Source organism: Manis javanica, chromosome 3 (genome assembly GCF_040802235.1).
Source record: "Manis javanica isolate MJ-LG chromosome 3, MJ_LKY, whole genome shotgun sequence".
In the NCBI taxonomy this organism is placed as follows: Eukaryota; Metazoa; Chordata; class Mammalia; order Pholidota; family Manidae; genus Manis; species Manis javanica.
Window position 1 is genome coordinate 211,187,976 of NC_133158.1, and position 15,649 is coordinate 211,203,624.

General features: G+C 34.2%; 1 protein-coding gene across 8 annotated transcripts in view; it reads left to right on the forward strand.

The window, feature by feature from the left end:
• FZD3 (frizzled class receptor 3) overlaps nt 1–15,649 on the forward strand; it is a 68,132-nt gene that overhangs the window by 16,747 nt on the left and 35,736 nt on the right. For all 8 annotated transcript variants that reach the window (XR_012129664.1, XR_012129663.1, XR_012129665.1 and 5 more), the window contains one exon: nt 14,202–14,398. Coding sequence is in view for 5 of the 8 variants with exons in the window: in XM_073232743.1 (XP_073088844.1) it covers nt 14,202–14,398 (197 nt within the window). In the remaining 3 variants the exon portion in view is untranslated. The remainder of the gene's footprint in view (nt 1–14,201; nt 14,399–15,649) is intronic.

A 15,649-nucleotide genomic window follows, 5' to 3' on the forward strand; every position in this document is an offset into this window, starting at 1 on the left:
GCAACCAGTAATTTGTTCTCTGTCTATAATTTTGTTATTTCAAGAATGTTACATAAATGCAGTCACACAGTAGATAATCTTTTGACATTGGCTTTTTTCACTTAGCATAATACTTTTTCAGATCCATTCAAGTATGTATCAGTAGTCATTGTTTTTAATTGCTGAATAGTATTCTATTATACAGATACCATAATTTGTTTAACCAACCACCTATTGAAGGAAATTTGGGTTGTTTCCATCTATTCATTATTATAAATAAAGCTGCTAAGAACATTGGTGTACAGGTTTTTGTGCAGACAGAAATTTTCATTTTTCAGGGAAGAAGGATCGATAAATGCCCAGGAGTGTGATTGCTGGATGATATGATAAACATATGTTTGGTTTTTTAAGAAACCGCTATTTTCCACAGGATTTACATTCCCATCAGCAGTATATGAGAGATTTACTTTCTAGGCATTCTCACCAGCATTTGGTATCATTACTATTTATATTTCAGCTTTTCAAATATGTATGTAGTGATAACTCATGTTGTGTTAATGTACACTTCCCTCATGGCTAATAATATTGAACATCTTTTCATGTGCATATTTACCATTCATATATATCCTCTTTGGTGAAATGTCTGTCTTTTGTTCATTTCCAATTGAATCATTTCTTACTTTTTAGTTTTGAGAGTTCTTTATGTATTCTAGTTACAAATCCTCTGCTGGCTATGTGGTTTCCAAATAGTTTATCCTAGTCTCTAGCTTATCTTTTCATCATTTTAACAAGGTCTGTAGGAGATCAGAAGTTTTAAATTTTAATGAAGTTCTTTCAATTGAATTTTTTCTTTTATGGATCATGCTTTTGGTCTAATTTCTTTTATTTATTTATTTGATATACAGTCTTATTTAGTTTCAAGTGTACAGCAAAGTAGTTCAGCAGTTACACATATTATTAAATCCTCACCCCTACTAGTACAGCTACTATCTGTCAATATAGGAAGATGTTACAGAATCACTGGCTGTATCCTCCATGCTGTACTACTATCCCTGTGACCACTGTACATTATGATTGAGAATTTTTGTGCCCCTTTATTCCTCTCAGCCTCAACCCCTCCTGCTTGGTAACAAGTAGTCACTTCTCAGTGTTTATGAGTCTACTGCTGTTTTGTTCCTTCTGTTTTGCTTTGTTTTATATTCCACAAATAATTGAAATCATATGGTATTTGTCTTTCTCCACCTGCCTTATTTCACTGAGCATTATACCCTCTAGATCCACCATATTGTTGTAAATGGTAGGGACTCTTTTCTTTTAGGCTGAATAATATTCCATTGTGTATATGTACCACTTTTTTATCCATCCATCTATTGATGGACCCTTAGGTTGCTTCCATATCTTGGCTATTGCAAATAGTGTGGTAATAAACATAGGGGTGCATGTATCTTTTTGAATCAGGGATTTTGTTTTCTTTGGGTAAATTCCTAGAAGTGGAATTACTGTGTCGAATGGTATTTCTATTTTTAATTTTTTGAAGAACCTCCATACTGCTTTCCACAGTGGCTGCCCCAATTAACTTTCAAACCAACAGTATAGGAGGGTTCTCATTTCTCTACATCCTTGCCTACACGTGTTCTTCCTTGTCTTTTGGATAGTAGCCATTTTTACTGGTATGAGGTAATATCTCATTGTGGTTTTGATTTGCATTTTCCTGATAATTAGCTATGTGGAGCATCTTTTCATGTGCCTGTTGGCCATCTGTATTTCTTCTTTGTAGAAGTGTCTGTTCATGTCCTCCACCCATTTTTTAATTGGGTTATTTGTTTTTTTTGGTGTTGAGACATTTGAGCCCTTTATATATTTTTGCTATTAAGCCCTTATTGGGTAAATTGTTTACTAATATATTCTCCCATACTCTAGGTTGCCTTTTTGTTTTGTTGATGGTGTTCTTTGCTGTATAGAAGCTTTTTAGTTTCATGTAGTCCCGCTTGTTCATTTTTTATTTTGTTTCCCTTGTCCAAGGAGATGTGTCCAGGAAAAAACTGCTCGTGCTTATGTTAAAGACATTTTTGCCTATGTTTTCTTCTGAGAGTTTTATGGTTTCATGTCATACATTCAGGCCTTTGGTCCAACTTGAGTTTACTTTTGTGTATGGAGTTGGGCAGTAATGCAGTTTCATTCTTCTGCATGTAACTGTCAAGTGTTCCCAACACCAGTTATTGAAGAGGCTGTTTTTCCCCCATTCTATATCCATGGCTCCTTTATCATGTATTAATTGACCATATCTGCATGGGTTTATATTTGGGCTCTCTATTCAGTTCCATTGATCTATGGGTCTGTTCTTGTGCCAGTACCATATTGTTTTGCTTACTATAGTTTTGTAGTGTAGCTTGAAGTCAGGGAACATAATACTCCCAGCTTTGTTCTTCCTTCTTAGGATTGCTTTGGCTTTAGGGTCTTTTGCAGTTCCATATGAGTTTTAGAACCATCTAATTCATTGAAAAATGCCATTTGAATTTTGATAGGAATTGCATTGAATCTGTAAATTGCTTTGGGCTGGATGGCCATTTTGACAATATTAATTCTTATCCATGAGCATGGGATAGATTTCCACTGATTTGTATCTTATTTAACTTCTCTCATGAGTGTCTTATAGTTTTCAGAGTATAGGTTTTTCACTTCCTTGATTAGGTTTATTCATAGGTGTTTTATTCTTTTTAATGCAATTATAAATTGAATTGTTTTCCTTATTTCTGTTTTTGCTAGTTCATTGTTAGTATACAGGAACAGAACAGATTTCTGTGTATTAACTTTGTATCCTGCAACTTTGCTGAATCCAGTTTTTAGTTCTAATAGTTTTTTGGTGGAGTTACAGAGTCTACGTATAATATGTCATCTGCAAATAGTGACAGTTTAACTTCTTCCTTACCAATTTGGATGCCTTTTTCTCTTTGTGTTGTCCAGTTGCCATGGATGACTAGGACCTCCAGTATTATGGTTAAATACAAGTGGTGAGAGTGGACCTCTTTATCTTCTTCCTGATCTTAAGGGAAAAGCTTTGAGCTTTTCACCTTTAAGTATGATGTTTGCTGTGGGCTTTTCACATATGGCCTTTATTATGTTGAGGTACATACCGTCTATACCCATTTTGTTTAGAGTTTTTATCATGAATGGATGTTGAATTTTGTCAAATGCTTTTTCAACATCTATTGAGATGATTTGGTGTCACTTCTAAGAACTCTTCACCTAACCCTACATCTAGATTTTTTTTTTCAACTTTTAAGAGTTTTACATTTTACATTTAAATCCAGGATCAACTTTGAGTTAATTTGAGTATGTTATGGTTCATATTTCTTGCCTGTAAATATCCACCAGCTCCAGCACCATTTGTTGATAAGATCACCTCTCCTTCCACCGTTGACTGGCTTTTGCTTCTTTGTTAAAAATCAGTTAGCCATCAGTAGATGAATGGATAAAGAAGATGTGGTACATATACACAATGGAATATTACTCAGCCATAAGAAAAAAACAGATCCTACCATTCACAACAACATGGATGGAACTAGAGGGTATTACGCTCAGTGAAATAAGCCAAGCGGAGAAAGACAAGTACCAAATGATTTCACTCATATGTGGAGTATAAGAACAAAGGAAAACTGAAGGAACAAAACAGCAGAAGCACAGAACCCAAGAATGGACTAACAGTTACCAAAGGGAAAGGGACTGGGGAGGATGGCTGGGAAGGGAGGAATAAGGGCGGGGAAAAAGAAAGAGGGCATTACAATTAGCATGTATAGTGCGTAGGGGGCATGGGGAGGGCTGTGCAACACAGAGAAGACAAGTAGTGATTTTATAGCATCTTGCTATGCAAATGGACAGTGACTGTGAAGAGGTATGTGGGGAGGAATTGGTGAAGGGGGGAGCCTAGTAAACATAATGTTCTTCATGTAATTGTAGATTAATGATACCAAAATGAAAATAAATAAAATTAATAAATGAATGAATGAATAAATAAATAAATAAATAAATAAATAAATAAATAAATAAATAAATAAATAAATCTATTAAAAAATCAGTTAGCCATCCTTGTGTGGGTTTACTTCTGGGTTCTCTATTCTGTTCTACTGATTTTTGTGTATTCTTCACCAATACTATCTGGATTACTGTTAGCTATAATATAGTATGTCTTAAAATTGGATAGCATGATTCTTCCCACTTTCTTTTTCAAAATTGTTTCAGCTATTCTACTTCCTTTGTATTTTCATATAAGTTTTAGAATAAGCTCATCTTTATCTACTACTAGTCACACTGGAGTTTGATAGAAATTTCATTAAATCTAGAGATCATTTAGGAGAGAATTGGTATCTTTACATGTTGAATCTTCAGTCCATGAACAGTGTCATTATGGATTGAATCAAGTCCCCCTAAAATTTTCCCCTAAGCCCCAGTACCTCAGAATATTATTTGGAAATAGGGTTGTTACAAATTTAATTACTTAAGATGAAGTCATACTGGAGTAGAGAGGGGTCCCTAATCCATTGTGAGCACTGTCTTTATAGAGGGGAAATTTAGGCAGAGACACACGTAGGGGAAGAGTGATGTAAAGAGGCACAGGGAGAATGCTATGTGAAGACTGTATTTACGCTGCTACAATCCAAGGAACTACCAAAGGCTGGGAGAGATGCCAGGAACAGATCCTTCTCTAGCATCTTCAGAGGAAACATGGATTTGCCGACACCTTGATCTTGGACTTCTAGCTTCCAGAAATATGGGGCAGTGAAGTTCTGTTGTTTAAGACAGTTTGTGGTACTTTATTACAGCAGCCCTAGCAAACTAATGCAAGTGTGTATCTATTTATTTATATCTTACTTGATTTCATCTGCACTTTATAGTTGTAATCATACAAGAGCTATATATGTTTTGTTGGATTATACCCAAGTATTTATTTCTTTTTTTAGTGATTATAAACATTGTTTTAATTTAGTTTCTACATGGTTATTACATATAGAATGCAGTAATATATAGAAATACAGTTGGGTTTTTTGTATATTTTTCTTGTATACTGCAACCTTGCTGAACTCACTTACTAGTTCTAGAAGGTGTTTTTCATAGATTCCTTCAGATTTTCTGTGTAGACAGTAATGTTATCTGCAAATAGGGACAGTTTTATTTCTTTCTCCAATCTCTATGCTTTTTATTTCCTTTCCTTACTTTACTGTGCTGATAGGACTTCCAGTACCATGTTGAATAAGAGTGGTGAGAGCATGGATACTTCCTTGTTTTCAGTCTTAGAGGTATGCATCAGTGTTTCATTGTAGGGTTTTTGTAGATGCTCTATCAAGTTGAGGAAGTTACCTTCTACTTCTAGTTTGTGGAAAACTTAAAATCATGAATACTTTTTCTGCATCTTTTGGCATGATGGTATGATTTTTCTTTGTTGATCTGTTAGTTTGATGGATTACATTAATTGATTTTTGAATATTGAACCAACCTTGAGTTTATGGAAGAAACCCTACTAGGTTATGGTATAGAATGCTTTTTTTAAAATTTATTTTTCTTATTTTTTATTAAGGTATCATTGATACACAATCTTATGCCCAGGTTTCACATGAACAACATTGTGGTTACTACATTCCCCCCCTATTATCAAGTCCCCACCACATACCCCATAATAGTCACTGTTCATCAGCATAGTAAGATGCTATAGAGTCACTACTTGTCTTCTCTGTGCAATGCTGCCTTCCCTGTACACCCCCTCCATATTAAGTGTGTTAATCATAATACCCCTTAAACCCCTTATCCCTCCCTCCCCACCTACCCTCCCCAACCCTTTCTCTTTGGTAACTGTTAGTCCATTCTTGGGTTCTGTGAGTCTGCTGCTGTTTTGTTCCTTCAGTTTTTGCTTTGTTCTTATGCTCCACAGATGAGTGAAATCATTTGGTACTTGTCTTTCTCCGCCTGGCTTATTTCACTGAGCATAATACCCTCTAGCTCCATCCATGTTGTTGCAAATGGTAGAATTTGTTTTCTTTTTATGGCTGAGTAATATTCCATTGTGTGTATGTACCACATCTTCTTTATCCATTCATCTACTGATGGACACTTAGGTTACTTTCATGTCTTGGCTATATAATGTTTTCAATCTGTTTTTGGATTTGATTTGCTATTTTTTTGTTAAAGATTTTTGCATTTATGTTCATGAGGGATATTGGTATGTAGTTTTCTTTTGTACTTTCTTTGTTTGGTAATATTAAATAACACTTGCTTTATAGAATTAGTTGGGAAATAGCCCCTTCTTTGTTGTTTTCTTGAAGAGATTGTATAGCATTGGTGTTAATTCTTTAAATGGTTAGATTTTAGCAATGAAATCATCTGGATTGGACATTGCTTTTTCAAGATGTATTTAACTACAAATTCAGTTTCTTTAATAGTTACAGGACTGTTCAGATTATTGATTTCATCTTGGGTGAGTTTTGGTCATCTGGCTTTTGAGGACTTGGTCCACTTTGTCTAAGTTGTCTAGTTTATATGCACAGAGTTATTTGTAATTCCCTTGTTATCTTTTTCATATCTTCAGAGCCTCTGGTGACATCCTCTCTTTCATTATTGATACTGGTAATTTGTATTTTTCCTTTTTCTCTCATCATCAGTCTTGCCTGAAGCTTATCAGTTTTATTGATATTTTCAAAGAACCAGATCTTAATTTGAGTGACTTTTTTCTCCATTCCTTTTCTGTTTGTAATATCATTGATTTCTGCTCTTTATTATTCCTTTCCCTTTGCTTGTCTTCAGTTAATTTTGCTGTTTTGACTATTATGAATAATGCTGCTCTGCCATGAAAATTGATACACGAGTTTTTGCTAGAACACGATTTTTAATTCTTTTGAGTGTATACCTAGAAAAGGAATTGTTGAACATATGGTAATTCTATGTTTCAACTTCTTGAGGAATTACCAAACTGTTTTACGTAGTGATTGCATCATTTTACATTCCCACCAGCAATGTGTGAGGGTTCTGATTCCTCCACCTCCTTGTCAACACTTTTGTTGTTTTTTAGATTATAGCTACATAGTGGTTGTAACATAGTATCTCATTGGGTCTTGATTTGCATTTCCCTAATGTCAAATGTCATTGAACATCTTTTCATGTGCTTGTTGGCCATTACATAACTTCTTTGGAGAAATGTCTAATCAGGGTTTTTGCCCATTGAAAAAATTGGGTTGTCTCTTGAGTTGTAGGAATTCCTCATGTATTTTGCACACTAAACCCTTATCAGGTATGTGATTTAAAAGTTGTGTTTTTTTTTTATCCCCATTCCTTGGGTCGTCTGTTTACTCTCCTGATAGTGTCATTTGGCATACAAGCACTTTTAATTTTGATGAAGTTCAGTGTACCTAATTTTTCTTCTGTGCTTGTGTTTTGGGTGTCATATCTAAGAAACCATTGCCAAATCCAAGGTTGTGAAGATATATCTCTGTGCTTCCTTGTGCGCGTTTCATAGACTGTGCTCTTATATTTAGGCTTTTGATCTATTCTGAGTTAATTTTTATAAAGCAAGTGACCCACCTTATTCCTTTGCATGTGAATATCCAGTTGTCCTAACACCATTTGTTGGAGAGACTATTTTTTGCCCATTGAATGGGCTTTGTGAAAATCAGTCGACACACATGTGAAGGTTTATTTCTGAATTAGCAGTTCTGTTCTGTTGATCTATTTGTATAGCCTTTGTATAGTGTTTTGATTACTATAGCCTTGTAATAAGTTTGAAACTGGGAAGTATGAGTACTCCAACTTTGTTCTTATTTTTCAAGATTGCTTTTACCTGTTTGGAATCTCTAAAATTCCATGTGAATTTTAGGATCAGCTTTTCCATTTTTTCAACACCACCACAGAGACCACTGGGATTTTTGAAGGGATTACGTTGAAACTGTAGACTGCTTTAGGGAGTATTGCCATCTTAACACATTAAGTCTTTCGGTCTGTAAATACAGGGTTTCTGTTTGTTAGGTCTTCTTCAGTTTCTTTCAGTAATACTTTGTATTTTCTGTCTTTAACCATATTAGTTAAATTTATTCCAGAGTATCCATTCTTTTCTCTTATAGATGAAATTGTTTTTAAATTTCCTTTTCAATTGGTAGTTTGTAAAGTTTTACTTTTTAATACATTCCAGGAATAAAAAATAGAGCTGATTTTTTTTCTCAATTGAATTCCTAGTATCCCTAGTAAATTCATTTATTCTAATGATTTATAGGTTATTCTGAATTTTCTTCGTAAGTCATGTTTTATTAGTCTGATTCTGTTAAGAGATAGAATCACTCAGTGATTTAAACAAGTGATTTAAACAAATTAATATAAAGAATAAACTATTATAGAATACTTATAGAGAGAGCTCTGCAGGGATGCCATAATTGCAGCTCACTGGGTGGCCAAAAAATTCACTGGGTTACCTGCGCCAAAGCTGGAAGGCAAACAAACAGGAAGCAACCCTTCAAGGCATAGAAAAGTGTCAACTGGTGGTGGGGCAGATAGAGGGAGTAAGGGCATTGCTGCAGGCAGGCAGCCTCAAGCATGCAGTGACCATGGTGAGAGGGCTCACCAGACTGGGCTGAGGCTGTGAGGTTCCTGAGGGATGGACGGTTCTGGGCACACGGCTCTGACAGAACACCATAGATTTCTTCCCGTTTCCACTGCTGACTGAGCAGCAGCAACAGCCAGCAAGGAAGCCCCTTTGTCCTTCAGTGTTCCTCCAACACTCTGTTGAGAAAGTCTAACATTGTGGGTGCTGTAAAGGAGAACCCCCATTCATTATCACAGACCAGGTATTGAAGGGGAAATATGGAACTAAGAGATAAAAATTTAGTAACTGTAATGTCATCTGTGAATAATGATAGCTTAATGTATTTCCATTCTGTATACCTTTTATTTCTTATATTTCTTTCTAATCCTTTTACTCTTTATTCCTATCTCTTCTCTTATTGCCATGGTGAGGACTTCCAGCACAATGTTAAATAGGGTAGCAATAACAAGTCTTTTTGCCGCATCTTTGCTCTTAGGGGAAGCTTTACCAGCCAGTATGAGGTTTCAATGGTTTGCTATATATATTTCTAGAAGACTGAGGAAATTTCCTTCTTAGTCTGTTAAGAGTTTTTATAATAAATGGATGTTGAATTTCATCAGATGTTTTTACTGCTTTTATTGAATGGGTTGTGTGATTTCTCCCCCTTTTTCTATTAATGACATTAATTACATTAACTGATTTTTCAAATGTTGATCAATTTTGTATCCTTGGGGAAAAAACTTCATTTGATGTGGTATATTATTTTTTATGTTTTTTGGGTTAACTTACTAATATTAGGATATGATTTTTACATCTATGGTCATGAGGTATAATTTTCCCTCTTGTATAGTCCCTGTTGGATTTTGTCATAAAAATTAAACTGGTTTCATGAGTTGGGAAAGTTTCTTTTTTTTCCCTTTTGTGGGAAGAGTTTGTGTGTGATTGCCATAACTTCTTCCTTAAATGCTTGATAAAATTTTCTAGTGAAGCCATCTTGGCTTGGAGTTTTCTTTTGGGGACAGTTTCTAATGAATTAAATTTCTTTGCGGATAGAAGACTATATTTTCTATTTCTCCTTTTATGGGTTTTGGTAAATTGTAATTTTTTTTCAAGGAATTTGTTCATTTCATCCTAATATCAAATTTATTATTTATAGTATCCACACTATTTTTCTAGTAGTATTCTCTCCCTCATTCCTAATAATGGGTGATTTGAGGGCTTTTTTCCTATTTTACTTATTATTGCCTTTCTTCTACTCTCTCTTATTTGCCCCTTTTTTTCAGGCTTCTTGAGATGGAGCTTAGACCATTTTTTTTCAGGCCTTGTTATTTTCTGATATATATGCATATCAGGTGGTAGATTTCTCATGAATACAGCTTTTTCTGATATTTTGTCATCTTTACTATTTAATACTCTATATAGAATGAAAATAAATATGTATAGAAAGAGAACATGTGTATGTATATATAAATATATTTGTGTGTTTATATACATGCGTATATATACATGTTTGACCCTTTATCAGTATAGGGGTTTGGGTACTGACCCCCTGTCTCAAAAATCTGTGTATAACTTTGGGTTCCCCCAAAACAAAAATTTGCAGTAAAAAATCGGTGTATAACTTGGTTCCCCCAAAACTTAACTACTAATAGCTTATTGTTGATCAGAAGCCTTACTGGTAATATAAACAGTCAATGCATATTTTATTTTATTTTTTAAAATTAAGGTATCATTGAAATACAATCTTATGAAGGTTTCACACGAGCAGCATTATGATTCCAATATTCACCCATATTAGCAAGTCCCTCCCCCATCCCATTGCAGTCACTGTCTATCAGCGTAGTAAGATGCTATAGTCATTACTTTTCTTCTCCATGCTGTACTGCCTTCCCCATGACCTTCCTGTATTGTGAGTGCTAATTGTAGTGCCCTTTAATCCCCTTCTCCCTCCCTCCTCACACATCCTCTCCCAACCCCTTCCCTTTGGTAACCACTAGTCCCTACTTGGAGTCTGTGAGTCTGCTACAATTAACACGTATTTTATATATCTATTATATACTGTGTTCTTACAATAAAGTAAGCTAAAAAAAATATTTTTTGAAGTTGTTAGAAATCCCCCCAAATTTTCCATTATATTTATTGAAAAGAATCTGTGCATAAGTGGACCCACACAGTTTAAACCTGTGTTGTTCAAGTATCAGTATATATTGATATATATATTATACTTTATATATTTATATATATGTTATGCTGTATAGTACATACAATTTCCTTTGTGGTTATGGGTAATGTAGAAGTTTGCTATCTGATTTCCAAAATTCCAAACCTTTGGGTTATTTTTTGTGCCCTTTCTGTAATTGATTTCTACCTTAATTATATTTTAGTCACAGAACCTTGTCTGAATAATTTTAGTACTTTAAAGTTTGTTGTTTCATGCTCTAGGACCTGGAATATGGCCAATATTGGTAAAGATTCCGTGAGTCTGTTAAATATGTTCCAGTCATTTTTGGGTGTTATGATCATAAATCTCTCACTCTGTGGATTTGTGTATTTCCCCTTTCAGTTCAGTTTTTGATTTAAGTAGTTTGAAGCTATGTTAAGTGGTGCATGTGTTTAGATTTGCTTTTTAGTCTTGGTGAATTAAGTCTTATCTTGTGTTTATGAAATGCCCTTCTTTATCTCTGAGAACACCCTTTGTCATAAAGCCTACTCCTTTTGGCTACTTCTTGGATTGCTTATTGTTTACCTTCTATTTACTTTTAACCTGTGTCTTTACATAGAAAATGTGTCTTTTGCAAATAACATAGCTTTTTCTTGTTCTCATTTTTTAACCTCATCCAAAAATCAGTCTTTCCTTAAAAGTTTTAGTCCTTTTATATCTAATGAAATTACTGATATACTTGGATTAATATCTGTCATCTTACTATTTCATTTCAATTTTTCCAAACTGTTGTGCATTCTTTTTTCTTTCTAATCTTGCCTTCTTTTGTATAATTCTGTTTCCCTCTTTATCACCTTATTATACATTCTTTTATTAATTACTCTAAAAATGATGATACATGCCCATGTCTTGTAATACTCTAATAAAAATTGCTCTAACCGCTATCCCATTAATGCTTCTCTGACCCTCTCATCCTTTCCATTTTATTATTACACTTACTAATTTACATGTATTTTATATATATTTTAAGACCTTTTTTATTGGTACAAAGAACATTCGCTTAGATTTTCCCACATATTCACCCCTTTTGTTGCTCTTAATTTTGTTTTTATATCTTTGATCATTTTCCTTCTGTTGAAGAACTCTTGAGTATTCTTTTTTTGTAAGTTTGCTGGTTACTAATTTTTGCAGTTTTTGCCTGTCTTAAAATGCCTTTACTTTGCCTTCATTTATGAAGGATACTTTTGCTGGCTATAGAATTATAGGTTGAAAATTATTTTCTTTTAGCACTTTAAATAAATCTTTGTTTTCTGGTTTTCCAGTCAGCTCTGAGTGTTGCTGTTTCTCCATTAAAAGGATATCTTTTTTCCCACTGCCTGTTTATTTGATTTTCAACAATTTAAGTAACATTTGCCTAGGTATGGTTCTCTTGTATTTATCCTTCTTGGGGTTTGCAGAATCTTGAACCTGTAGGTTATCTTTCATCAGTTTATATTTTGCCAATTCTATCTCTGATATATCTGAATTCTTAATTTCAGTGATTATGTATTTCAGTTATAGAATTTCCATTTGGTTCCTTTTATAATAGATTCTGATTTTCTGGTGAAATTCTTCATCTTTGAGTGTATTTGTCATAATTATATACTCTTCTCTGTTGAGTCCAATAGCTAAATCACAAAACCATTGTAATTTTTACTTGGTTTTTTTAGTCATGTGGTCCTGTCTTTTCATGCCAAGTAACTTTTTGTTGAGTACCACATCTTACAAAATACTGGTGAGGTTCCAGATGATGTTACAGTACTTCAGGGAAGATTCATCCTTTTTCCTGCTAAGCAGATAAATGGGGGCAGATCATCTTAATTAAGTCACGGACTGAGCTGAGTTAAAGCTGGGTTACAGTTTTGTTTGGTCTCTGCCTCCCTTTGATTTGCTTCTGCCAATACAGTGTACTCATTCAGATGCTTCCAGTTGAGAGACTGGTATGTTCAGTTCCCATGGCAGGACTGGAAAATTAATCTATGCTTCCTCAGCTTGATAAAGCTGCCAAAAGCTCCACTCTGCTTTTCAGATACTTTCTGCTTAGCTTCTTAGCCTCCTTCTTTTGTTCAGCTTCAGAATTTTCAAATATCTTGAAGGAAAAACTGGCTCTGTATCAGGCTCAATTCTTGGCACATCACTGTCTCACATAGATCTTGTCTCTTTCATTTTTAATTTTTTTGTAGCCTTGCAAGACCACCAAAGCTCTGATGGTTTCTTTGTTCTCTAGCACTAGCATAAGCAAAGCTTGATTCTTAGCCTCCTGTCTTAAACCCATATTCAACATTTGCCTCCTTGGAAAAGTAGCTGAATTTACTACCTGTTCACGTTTCCCTGCTCTCTGATTCTTGGACCCTCTAGTTCTGTTTTATCAGCAGCTCTCCAATAGCTTTAAGTAGATAATTTGAAACTTTTAAAAAAAGATTTTAACATTGTTCTTGATGGAAATACTGGTTTAACACTGACTCTGTGTCAGACCATTACTTGGAAGTAATGGTCACATATAATTTATTGTTATATGTCAGTTACCACATCATTATATAGCTTTGGTATCAGTTCTTTAAGTGACTCTTGGCTTTCTGACTGCTTGGTGTTTAAGAGGCCTTTGAAAAATATGTATCATGGTAGAAATAAAATTGATTGATTCTTATTCAATAGAAAGGCCTGTTGGTGAGAATATCTATTATCAGTTCAAAATCAGTGATGACTCTGACACTAGTATATAAACAAGTGGAAAAAATATTTGATAGTCAAAGCCCAGGTGCACATTTCTTGGGTTATTTGATCTGTTCCTATGGTCATAATGACTGCTTCAGTATGGTTTTATGTTTGGGGCCACCAATTTTTCTTTTTGTTTCCTTAATGTCAGCTTACATTGTTAGCTCTGTTTACATCATGTGATTTCAGCATTTAAAGAACTTTGTTTAAAAAATTTTTATCATGAACATGAAAACATGAGACAAATGTGAGATCCTTCCCAAATGTGAGGTCCAACCCTCAAAATTAGTACTTCAATGTATAACTACTTCTCTTCCTCTCAGACCTTCCTCCTTTCACTTCTTGTCCTCTCTATCCTGTTGATACATCATTAATTCAAAATCATGTAGAATTAAATCTCTTATAATTCTAACACCAAGCAGTAATCACTTTTATGAACATTTGGCACATCTTTTTTGAGGATTTTTTTTTCCTATGTAAAATGGATTGTATTGTGGTTCTCAGCCCTGCTTCTTCATTAATATCACCTTCATTAATTAAAATACACATGAATTCTGGGACATACCTCAGACCTAATCAAATCAGAATCTCCAGAGATAGGGCTAAGAATTTTTGTTTTTTTAAACAAAATTTTAATAACCTTCAGAAATGTTTTCAAATGGAGAAAATGAGCATTGTAATATTATATATAGAAAGTTTTAAGTTGTATATAACTCTTTCTTTAATGAAACAATTTTAACTTTTTCCTAGCCATTCCACCCTATGGTGAATCTGGATTGTTCTCGGGATTTCCGGCCATTTCTCTGTGCACTCTATGCTCCTATTTGTATGGAATATGGACGTGTCACACTTCCATGTCGTAGGCTGTGTCAGCGGGCTTACAGCGAGTGTTCGAAGCTCATGGAGATGTTTGGTGTTCCTTGGCCTGAAGATATGGAATGCAGTAGGTGCGAAAATCAGATTTTCATGGATCCTTACTTATATAGCAGTGTTTAAAATTATTTGTCTTCTAGTTTATCAGTGTCTAAAAACTTTTTTGAACTATATGTATTAGTTTTAATTTTGAACAGCAGTTTCACAGCCTCAGAATTGTTCATTTCCTTAGGAATTTGGAAGCACTAAATGAAAAAGGTAGAAAAAGAAAACGTTTCTATGAAGGAATTTTTAAGAATTAAGAAAGACATAATCAAGAAATTCATTTGATTTTTCTTCCCTAAAAATTTTTCCTGGTTATAAAAGTAGTGCCATTTATGAGAAATTAGAAAATACAGAGAAGAAAATAATCATTTTTTTACCTTTCATTAAATATCTTTAATGATGATATAATGGGATTTAAATATCTGTATAATTTAAGTGTGTTAATGACAAAAGTAGTTCTGGCAGTTCTGTTTTTGTCATGTATTAACATAACCTAGAAAATGTTGGGTGCTTTTCATATCACTTCAGATATTTTATAAACATTTCCTAGAGGTTTGAGACTGTTTACTGGACAGTCTTATATATGTATATGAGAGAACATTATTATTAGTAATAATGTGTACAGTAATACTATATTTCTCATATAATAATGTACCTTTTTATATTCTGAAATATTTCAAGGATAAGGGCTAATAAAATCAATAAATATGTACCTGTTATTATCTAACTTCATCCAAACTTAACATCTTATAATATTTACTTCAGTTTTTTTTTTTATAAAACAGTACAGATAGAATTGAAAGTTTCTTCCTTAGTTTCTATCTTGACTTCATTCCCTTCTTTCCTTCCCAGAGATGAGGTCATCATTATGTTGAATATGTTGTTAATCATTCCTGTATTTGCTTTTATGCTCTTACTACATATATACCTGTCCACAGACAACATTAAAATTCTTTGTTTAGGAGGCACTGAAACAGGGACCTGAATGGAGTGAGAACAAATAATACAGGTCTCTAGGGAAGAACAGTCTGAGCAGAGGGAACAGTAGTGAGTGCAGATGATCTGGAGTGGAAGCATGCTCGGTATAAAGGACAACACAGAGACCAAAGAGGCTGGAGCCAAGTGAGTGAGGGAGAATGGACAAAAAGAAGAGAGAAGTGCTGGAGTTGGGGTCTTTGCAGCTTTGAAATGGAATTTGGATTTGACTGAGTGAGGTAGGGAACCATTAAAGGATTTTGAGGAGAAGAGACAAGACCATGAGCACAGCAGTATCATGTCTT